The 11,360-nt window shown below is 37.0% G+C and overlaps 3 protein-coding genes across 3 annotated transcripts in view; 2 read left to right on the top strand and 1 right to left on the bottom strand.

Annotated features, from left to right (window-relative positions):
• Window positions 1-23: 23 nt before the first annotated feature.
• Window positions 24-1,013, bottom strand: LOC101746766 (malate dehydrogenase). The gene has a single exon (XM_004927758.3). The coding sequence runs from the start codon at window positions 1,011-1,013 to the stop codon at window positions 24-26; it is 990 nt and encodes a 329-aa protein (XP_004927815.3).
• Window positions 1,014-2,771: 1,758 nt separating this feature from the next.
• On the top strand, window positions 2,772-4,100 carry LOC101746906 (malate dehydrogenase). Its single transcript, XM_004927759.5, has one exon. The coding sequence runs from the start codon at window positions 2,974-2,976 to the stop codon at window positions 4,006-4,008; it is 1,035 nt and encodes a 344-aa protein (XP_004927816.1). The 5' UTR covers window positions 2,772-2,973; the 3' UTR covers window positions 4,009-4,100.
• Window positions 4,101-10,728: 6,628 nt separating this feature from the next.
• Window positions 10,729-11,360, top strand: part of LOC692949 (beadex/dLMO protein) — an 84,157-nt gene continuing 83,525 nt past the window's right edge. Inside the window, exon 1 of the mRNA XM_038014745.2 lies at window positions 10,729-10,836. The gene's annotated coding sequence lies outside the window, so the exon portion shown is untranslated. The remainder of the gene's footprint in view (window positions 10,837-11,360) is intronic.

Genomic DNA, 11,360 nt, shown 5'->3' with positions numbered 1-11,360 from the left:
CATTTTTACCAAAAGATGAGCATTTACGCCAGTTCCAATATTTTCCTTCCTTTAGATACGTCTTTTCGCAACTGCTGCAAACTTTTTTCAATTAAATCACACTCAAATTTTGAGAACTCTGAATATCTTACCATTTCCTTGACGCCATTTTTATCCAGATTCACCAGGCTAGAGAAATATGATGTACCAAAGTCATTGTTATCTACAAAAGCGTGAATTTTTGCAGGGCTGCCTTCTAAAGCGTCGAGAATGCTTTTAGTGAAAAGAAAACTACTATATGCAACTGACAAATTAGGAATACACCCTCTTTTAGCCTTTGTTATCATACCATCGCAATTTCGCAATTTAATGGTAAATTCTTCTAAATCTTTTTCTTTCATTTCCACAGTGGGTTTAGCTTGAGACAACAATGGGACAATCGTTTTATCTGAATGGCCTCCAATAACAGGTACATAACAATCGTTTGCTTTCAAATTATTCTCCGTGGCGTAAAGACACTGCGATCGTATGGCGTCAATTTCGGTTATTCCAAATAACTTTTTTTCATCATAAACACCGTGATTCCTCATAATTTCAGCAGTCATGGGAATTAAATAGTTTATAGGTTCAGTAACTATTCCTACAAAAGGTATAGGACACGATCTTCCCAATTTCGAGATGATAGACTTAATGAACTGGCTATTCGCTGTCAACAGAGCTTTTTCACTTATATCTGGACGTTGTGAAAGTCCGCCAGCTGCTATGATCAAATCAGAGTTTTTAAGAGCTCGTTCTAAGGTATCTTCGCCAGTCAATCCTAATATTCGCGAGGGACTGGGTATTTGTGATAAATCTAATGTAACACCTGGAGTAAATTCCTTGTTATCGTGAACAACTAATTTAGTTATTAAAGGTAAAGATCTCAGTAATAGACTCAGGACTTGACCGACTTCGCTTGTTGCGCCAACTACCGTAACTTGGTAACTTCTTGTTGTGGTGAACAACGACGAGATTATTCTTCGATTCACTATCATAATGCTATGATACGCGGGAAAACTTACTTTGAATTTTTCGAATTTAAAAGAATATTGTGTATTATTTTACTTGGGTAATTTTATTGGTATGGAATAGATAATCGTAGTGCTCTATGTTTTTTGCAGACAAGTGACAGCAAAGAGCTTAGTTTTACAATTTTGACAACCTTAGACTATAAGCTGAGACATAATTAACGAGAATAAAATCATGCCGATGATCAAATGATTTATTATTCTATCCGGCTACAAATTAGAATACTACTCCGGTATTCCAACTATGCTATTTCAACCTGTAAACTTCATATCATAAGGGTGCTATTCAGGACGCAAGGTCGAAGTTTCGCCCACTGAGTTTCTCGGCGGATCTTGGGTCGCGTTTCCGATCCGGTGGTAGATTCTGCGAAGCACTACTCTTCCTAGGGCTAGTGTTGCTCAACCATGCTCACTGGGCATGGTTGCTTAGATGAGTTCCTGCACCGGATCAGAGCCGAGCCGACGGCAGGGTGCCACCATTGTGTTTGCGACTTGGACACGGCGGAGCACACGCTCGTCGTCTGCCCCGCATAGGAGGGGTGGCGCCATGACCTCGTCGCAAAAGTAGAAGACCACTTGTCCTTGCCGAGTGTTGTGATGAGTCGTGGAAGGCTATGCTCGACTTCTGCGATTGCATCTCGTAGGAGGCGGCGGGACGCGTGAGAGATGCACAAGGTGCCGCCGTCGAGCGGGGGCCAGGGAAGGGAGGTCTCGCCCAAGCCCTGGCCCTCTAAGTGTTTCAGGTCCCTCTCACATGTCAGTCTGGAGACCGGCGAGGGGGGCCTGGGAAGACGACGTGCAAGCTACTCTGCACGCGTTTTACGCAATAGCATCCGGGTGATGGAAGGCCGGCTATCCTCGACCCACGCTACTTCTGGCCCAGCGGGGTATTCCATAGGATAACCCGTTCTAACAATTTTTCCATCTAGGCGGGCTTCGGATAGCCTGCCGATCGAGAGGGCTTGTGGTCGTGGCGCCGACGACCGCCGGTCGGGCGTCCCGAGTCTCGCTGTCAATGGTGAAAACTGGTCCACCAGGATACACCACCTAAAGCGGAGTCGCGGCGGCCATTTGGCTGAAATTATATTCCACTAGCGACCCGCCCTCGCTTCGCTTCGGAAACATTAAAACACAAACGAAACCAAAAAAAATTAATAAAAAAATTCTTTAAAAAAGTAGCCTATGTTCATCAGGGACAATGTCGGCTTCTAATGGAAAAAGAATTTTTCAAATCGGTCCAGTAGTTTCAGAGCCTATTCGAAACAAACAAACAAACAAAACTTTCCTCTTTATAATATTAGTATATTAGTATAGATAGGTTCATAATGTCATGGAATAAGCCTTTAAAATAAACTAAAAATGGTGACAATATCACTTTAACAGGTTTTTTTAATTTTATGCTTAAGTTCGAGCGCACTTAATGAAAAACCCCATGCATACGAGTACAAGTAGTATTAGTATGTATTAGTAGTATAAGACCCATAGAGATAGCCTACTGAGTTTCTCGCCGGATCTTCTCAGTCGGTCGCGTTTCCGATCCGGTGGTAGATTCTGCGAAGCACTGCTCTTGCTAGGGTCAGTGTTAGCATCACTCCGGTTTGAGCCCCGTGAGCTCACCTACTAGTTAAGGTTACGCTGAAATAGCCTCTCAAGGCTATCAGCTTAGGTAGAAAAAAAAAGTAGTAAGATTACTGTGTTAAACCGCGAAGGATTTAATTTTTATATAAAAAAAAATATTTGACAGTATTTTTGATATTTTTGACGGAAGTACCTACAGTGAACAAAGAGAATAAAATCACTATGCTTTATCAGTGAACTTAACACCAATTAGTACCTACAGCAAATATCATGACCACGCAATAAAAAAGTCACAAAAATAGTAAAATGTGATGTTAAAAAACATATTTTACAAAAGTATTGAAAAAAAATGGCCCAAAAAATATTTTGTTGTTTATTTGCAACGCAGCTAAAGAAAAACACACTGATCTTACAAAAAAGAAATGTACAAGTATCTGTTATTGGAGCAGCAAGTGATATTGGTTCATATGTGTCTCTCTTTCTGAAGCGAAATTCTAAAGTAAGCAAACTACATTTGTATGACGACGATGATAGAATTAAAGGCACAGAATTGGAACTAAGCAATCTACCAGGTGGGCCTTCAGTTTCTGCTTTTATTGGAGATACTAATTTAGAACAAGCCATCCATTCATCAAATTTGGTTGTAATGGTCTCGCGAATGCCACGTAAGCCTGGTAATACAAGAGAACAAATGCTCGGGGCTAATGCACCATTGATTCAAAGACTTTGCAAAGCCATTGCAGCTCAAAATCAGGAAGCGTTTGTAGCTATATCTACCAACCCCATAAATTATCTGATACCTTTTGCAAGTACTGTAATGTATAAATACGGGTGTTACAATCCGTCCAAAATGTTTGGAATCACGCATATAGACACGTCAAGAAGTCGATCATTTGTTGCTAAAGCGTTGAAAATTAACGCACAAGAGATACAAGTACCGGTAATAGGAGGTCATTCTGACAAGACTATCATACCGCTGTTTTCGAATTTAACTCCTCGAAATTATCGTATTGAACCATGCCAAGCTGATATGTTAACGAGACTGGTGAGGAAAGCCGGCACAGAAGTAGTTATGCACAAACATGGAGCGGAATCTTCGACGCTGGCAATGGCATGGTCTATAAATGAATTTATTGATATTATCTTGGATGCAATACTTGGATATAGAGTGGTAGTCAACTGTTATACTGCAAATTCAAATTTTGGTACTAAATTTTTTGCCGGACCCACTAGTGTTGGACCGCACGGAATCATTCAAGCATGTTGTCACTTTCCTATGAGTGAATTTGAAAGCTACCTGTTAAATCGCTGTATACCAATTTTAAGTCGTGAAGTGCTAGAAGGAGAGAAATACGTAGAATTTATGGAAAATGTTAAAGGTTAAATTTGACTTACAATCATTTGATACTTGAAACGATTTTTTTACATCCTTCTGTTGTCATAATTTAAAATCTATGAAATGAACAATACTCTGCATTTGAAGTTGTTTTCCTTTACTTGTTAAAGTATATTTAATAACTAGTTCAGTTCAGTTTAGCTTTAAGCTATACCTATATAGCTTTCTAAGTTAAAATATGAGACGATTAAGAAAATATTTTGTCAAAAGCTACTAAATATATTGTAGAAAGACTATTTATAATAGTTATGTTGCAGTTACATTTTATTCTTTAGTTTTATATCCAAGAAAAACATCCCAACTAGGAACCGAACAGGGCCATTGTCTTCAAAGTAATTGAAGCTGACGTTAGAGGTGCAGTAACGACCCAATATCTGGCGAATGGCTGGATGCGACGCAGAGCGGCCATCAGGGTTCGCATCTCATTCCACAGCTGTAACTGTCGCCAACGATAAGTATTGTTACGTTCTTGGCTTAAGAAGCATGTGCATAACAACTTTGTAAGGTGAGAGGACTGGATTTTTTTTAAATATATTTAAAATTCAAACTCAATTGCAATATAGGCTTGCGTCCGACCCCTTATAGCTAGCATAGGCTAGTACCTAATAGCTTCTGTTGTTTACGACATGATTGGTTCTTATGATAGTGGTTATTTTTAGAATAATATTATGGATAATTAATGCTATGGGACACAAACATGAAACAAATCGATCATTTTTTACTAAGTTTCATAATAGTGTTTTTTCAACTTAAAGAAGAAAAATTTTATAAAGTAAAACACAAATTGTTGATGGCCAATTCTATTCCACACAAACTTACGGCCAACATAACTTAACATGGGACATTCGGGCTCGACAGAACCGCAAATAAGGATCGCAACGACAGGGTTAACTTTAAGATAATCGCTGAGCGACCATACGGGCCGTTACATCCAGTTTAATGTCTTTCGGTCTTGACGACCGGCCGTGTTAAGGGTTGGGGATCAAGACCGGTGATTACGTCAATGCCAGAACCGTTTATTACACGGAAACTGTTTGTGATTACGTTGGTGTTGACTTTGTTATGTTGGTGTTAATTTGAAGGCTACTTATATTCACACGCGAGCAGCGCGACTGAATATTTCTTAATGATTGGTTGGTAAATAAACAAAATCACACGTTAACACATGAATCTTCTAGATTATTTTTTAGTACTTTCGGAATTAATCACGGTTGTAATCAACCTAACAATTGATTAACGCCAAAAAAACGTAGTAATAAGAGTCTTGGTTGTAATACACAAGTAAAATATTTTCTATGACTGTTAAATTTGATATTGGTAAAATTCTTTTTTAATGGTTCTTAACAATAATGCACGTCATTATTTAAAACATTTAATATTAAAGAAATGTTTCTTAAGTCGTAAGGATCGATTTACCTTCCTATCTTTTCGAAGTTTTCTGGATTGGGAAAACCGTCGACTTAAAGCTGAAGTCAGGTCGTTGAATCGTCCCACGGGTGTCATCTGTCGTCGCCTCAAGCGATAAATCGGACTCTTTACTTGTGCGACTTTCGACAATCGTCGCAACTGTACACATTTTCAGATACAAATGGCTAAAATATTACATAAGGTGGGACAGCGTTTGTCCTACATTAAAAATGGTAAAACATGTATATATCCAATCCAAATTCATTCATACACCCAGAGTATCTAAACGTCCGCTGAAAATAGGATTATGGGCAGTTTATGTATGTATGCAAAAAAAAAAACTCCCAGAGAAACTTTGAAAATTGGTTCCTGCCAAAAGACTATTTCTGGCTGTGTCTATTGTTATAAAATTTTCTAAGTTTTTTTTTGTGAAAACTTGTTTACCGTCGTTGTTATTCGAAAGTCGATGAAACGAAAAAGGGACTGTAAAAGGAGACAGACACATAAATTCATAAGATTTAATGTGGGAGAAAATGAGATAGGAAGCATTATACAGTGTGTCTTATATTCGTGTTCGCTCTTTGTGCTTCGTACCTCATATTCGTGCTTAATACATTCTGAATAAATCCACGTAATATATACGAAAAAAATATAAAATAATCATGTCTAAAACCTACAATTATCCTCTTCCCCGAAATTTTATATAATCTCAATATCTCAATAGCTCAATATCTTGAAGCCAACATTTTTGGAGGTTTCACTTCTACCACGTGTGAATTGCACACATATATTTTTGAAGTTATACTTCTTAAGGCGCGTTTTGAAAAATTGATGAGAGTGAAATTTTACGGTGCGCGCGCACCGTGACACAAAATTAACAGAATGAAGTTGCCCACTAAATCGCTCATTACAATACGATCGACGTAGCTTGGCGAGTCTGAATATAGCCGCAGGTGAACTTTCCGAACCGTACCGAGAATTACCGAATTTATACGATGTCAAGAAAAGGGATGTCCAATATGCGTGTTTGAGGATGTTGTTTAATCGATTATTTTTCAAATTGAATAAAATTTCAAAAAAAAAAAAAGATGACTTCTTACGCGCGTACATAAGTATACGCCCCCTTTTTTTTAAAATTAATAACCCGAATAAAACGCAGGAGTGGGTTTCGAAACGTCGCTTAAAATGTGCCTCCCACAAGTCGTTCGCGCCAACTTGTTTGCTAAAACTCGCCGCGGCAAGAATTGCAAATGGCGATAATTCTAACTACCCCGATAAATCACCTACACTCCGTTCAACTTTTTTCCCCCGAGGGGCACCTTCTTCTGCCATTGTTGGTGATTGATCGTACATTTCCTGTACACTTAAACTTCTCTACGGAACATGTGTTAAAAGTTGCTTATCGAACTGCTTAGATCTGATTTAACTTTTTAATAAGCATGCTTTTTTTATCTGTATATATAAATATATAGCACGTTCCTAATGTATAGCAAAAACCCAATTTGAATCACCGTTCGATGTGGACTGATTGGGATTCTTGTATATGTTTCAGGTCATATGAGTATCTACTATTTTGTGGTAGCTAATTTCTCAGGCTATTGACATTAATATGAATGTGGCCAGGTACCTAAGTTAGTTTAACATTGTTTCGTTTTTGCAACTTGTGCCATTTCCGAATTTCCTGAATATTAAAAAATATAATATATAAATTTTATGCTATTTGTATTTGTTTTTGGATATTTTTCCAAATTTATCAATGCCAATAAAAATGTTCATGATTAATCTTTAAAAGTTAATATTTAAAAAGATTTTGACTCACTCAAAAACTTTAAAAATATCAACGCAACAAAGTCGCAGACAGGAGAAAGTGTGCAATAGGAAACAATATTAGTTTCAGAGGACCAGTTTCATATTGGTTCACTGAGTCTGAGGGGTAAGTAAGTTGATACAAAGGCTATGATGATACATTGCTGCTCTATTTATCACAATACATTAAATGTTAAAAAAACGTAGTTATAAGTGGCTAAAATGTGAAAATTAATGAAGCACTCACATGGAACGTGAAGTATTGTAATATAGGACGTCAATTGCAACATTTCACCCCTGCTTCTCGAGCACCGTTTTTAATAATCGATTTAATTGAGCCAATGAACAATTTAATTAAAATTCTAAAGACACGGCGCACAGCCCGTGGGATGCGGTGCGATGGTGTTGCAGTAATAGCGCGCTCACGGCCATTTTACATTTTGGATGGTTTTCAAATGATGTTTCAGCCTTGTATTATTTTTACAAGTATAAGGTAGTCACTACCTTACCTGATCTTACTTTACCTTACCCAATAATGAAATACATACTTTTAAAGAAGAACTGGTGTTACTGGAAATGTTTATAAATTAAGTATTCATTGTCAGAGATTCTTCACGTAGCCTACGATAAGCATTGAATCGCGTAGAGATCATTATTTTTTACCTGGAGCATTTTATACATTAATACCGAAATTAGAGAATATTTATGTATTGCCTTTTTATTGCTTTTGCTTTAGTGATTAGTGTCAATTGGCTTGGCAATTAATTTGCAAAATACTTTTAAATTTCGCGCAATTCATTCAAGTCAATTCGTTAATTATTTCACTTAAATGTTTTAGTTTTTATTAAAGCAATCAACGCCGTCAAGTTATTTAATTTGAAATAATTAATCGTTTCGTATTCTTGATAGGAAATATCTAAAGTTATTTAATTTTTACTGTAACAGCAGCATTTGTAAAAATATGCGATTATTAAAATGTCGGCAGTACAAATGAGCGGTGTGGAGCGCGAGCTATTCAGATATTTACGGTACGGGTTATTGGAGATCTGAACGGAATTATGTCTCTCTTCTCCCTTTCGAGTACCTACTTGTGTTCTTTTCATGTAATTTTTCATACTAGAGGTCCCGCAGTAGTCGAAATTCGACTATAATTAATTGGAATGTACACTATTATGATTGTATTTTATACTTCTATAATCACAAATTTCGCCAAGGCTACACTATAAAAAATGTTAATAAAGACAAACCATATTTAATCTATTCTCAATTTGACCACAGACGTCAAGAACAAAAGTTTGACAATAAATAGTATGCATGCGTGTGTGCGTCAAACACATGGTATGTAGTGTGTGTAATGTTTTCTTTATTGATTTAATGTATCTTTTATGCGTTATTTAAAAAAATATTAGCATTGTGCACTCCTTCTCTATATTCTCTATAAGTGTGGGAAATTTCATACTCCTCCGTCCGCGCAATTTTCGTAAAAAGGGATACAAAGTTTTTGCTTCACGTATTAATATATAGAAAGACTAGCGACCCGCCCTCGCTTCGCTTCGGAAACATTAAAACACACATAAAACCAAACAAAAAAAAAAAAAGTTGCCTATGTTCATCAGGGACAATGTCGGCTTCTAATGGAAAAAGAATTTTTCAAATCGGTCCAGTAGTTTCGGAGCCTATTCGAAACAAACAAACAAACAAATCTTTCCTCTTTATAATATTAGTATAGATATTGTTTTTTTTTTTTTATGATTGAAGGATTACTGGTGGCCCGGAGGCCTTTCCAGTTTCACCAGAACAGGTGGGCGAGCAAAGGCTCAGCCAGGAGGGGTGGGATTTGCTAACAACTGCCTGAGCGCCTCCGAAGGAGACCTAACAACTCAAGAGCAATTGCTTCGCGAATGAATCTACTACCGGATCGGAATCGCGACCCGCTGAGAAGATCCGGCGAGAAACTCAGCGAGCTGATTCATGGGTTAGGTTGCACGGCGAACTCTTTGTCGAGTTCGACGAGTACGGTTACCGAGGTCCCTAAGTCTGCTCCTAGAGCTGAAGGCGTCTAGTGCAAAGGTTATTGGATCTGATGGATCCGTAAGGACGTGTCTAGGGCGTCGACGGTGACTGGCTCCTGCATGATCAGGATTCGGGGAGTAGTCAGCGGCGGCTACGATAAGGCGATTATCATGACGCATAGCCTTATCGAAGTACCGTTCCGACACTGACTTCATGTATTTCCGTATAGATTCGAGGCCCAGGAAAGATATTGTTTGACTAGCCGATGCCTACGCGCGCATTGCTGTTAGCGTGGACCTATTTATATTACTTATGACGACGCTTGCAGCTGAAAGTAAGTATTGTACTTTTTGACGAAGCATGTTGCGGATAATAACATGTACTTTTAGGTTAGGAATATTGTGTTTTTTTTTTAATAATAAATCAAGTATAAATCGAATTTAAAAGAGAAAAAAAATTATAGGCGACTGAACTGTGACTTGTCAGCGTCCGTATATCCGTATTTTTCGGTTTCATTCGGTTTGCATAAATATGTATATCTCGTAACTAAATGCCACTAAATTCGAAACATTTGTGAAGAAGAAATGTGGTCTTATTTTCGTATAGTTTTTAATCGATTCGAATTATCAAAAGAAATTATGATTTTAAGGTCAGTTAAGTAAATTACAAATAATAGTAACGATTTTTAAGTATGCATATTATTATATTTGAGTGATTGTTTATTTCAATTTAAAAAGTTTGGTATCGACTATTGAGATTTTCCTTGTCAGTTCAATACGTCTTTATTGTAATTATCTATAAATAATTATATTCTATATCTATCTATCCTAGTCTATATAAAATATAATTATTAGGTTTTCTATTTCGAATTACGCATAGTTTCATAATAAATTACATTTTGCTAGTATGACGGTCATTGCAACTGAAAGTGTCACACGCACGCGCGCCCTCATGCGACGGAGTAAGTTAAGATAAACCACGGAGACACGTGTGCGACGCGTGTACCCATTTCATTGGTACCACGTAAGAATATATAGAATAGGCTACATTTTAAAATGTCCAGGTCACTTCAGGTCATTCAAACTTGATCGATTTTCCGGACTAACTTTTTGTGACGTAAGCTAAGCTATAATGTATCTATAAAGTTTGAATTAAAAAAAATATATTATTATTTACCTAAATGTTTGATTTAAAATGTTCGTGTCATTTCTGTATCAGTTATAGCTCTACTATGATAGCGTTTATTGGTATGGCCGCGAATATCGGAACGGGATCATTTAGCACGCGTCACATTATCTGACAATCTGCGGGTGCACGTTTCGAACGCCGCACAATCGCCAAATGAACGGCCACAAACCGGCACAAATCCGGATAATGTACGTACGACGACCGGGAACGGTTTTGAGAACACTCGAAAGCAACACAAACAAGCTTAATGTGTTGATTTAATGACCTGCTGATTCTATTGAGCGCGAGATGAATACAGTTTGTTGACGTGCCTTTTAAGTGAAACAGTGTTTCAAACGTGTAATCTTTATTAAGCTACATACTTAGTTTTCTTGTCTTTCCTTAAATTAAAGTATATTGCAGGTAAGCAACTCTTATCCAGTGCTATTGTTAGGTTAAATTTGGTAATAAACAGTTATTACTGAATCGGAAAACATAATATTGTTTGTGTTTGACAAGAACGTGACAGTTCGTCAATCTCTAGCTGCGCAAATGAAATATCTATATATTAATACGTGAAGCAAAAACTTTGTATCCCTTTTTACGAAAATTACGCGGACGGAGAAGTATGAATTTTTCCATACTTATAGAGAATATAGAGAAGAAGTGCACAATGCTAATATTTTTTTTAAATAATGCATAAGAGGTACATTAAATCAATAAAGAAAACATTACACACACTACCATGTAATTGACATACACACATATACTCTTTGTTTATTGTCAAACTTTTGTTATTGCTTAAAGTCTGTAGTCAAATTGAGAATAGGTTAGTATTTTTTATCTTTAATATTACGAGTATTTGTCTATACTGTAGTCTTGGCGAAATATTTAACAATAGGACCTTAATAATGTTGACACTTATAATTTCAATTAATTATAGTCGT

This window comes from Bombyx mori, chromosome 13 (genome assembly GCF_030269925.1).
Source record: "Bombyx mori chromosome 13, ASM3026992v2".
NCBI classification, from domain to species: Eukaryota; Metazoa; Arthropoda; class Insecta; order Lepidoptera; family Bombycidae; genus Bombyx; species Bombyx mori.
The sequence above is the reverse complement of the archived record's forward strand: the minus strand, read 5'-3'. Positions and strand labels throughout refer to the sequence as shown.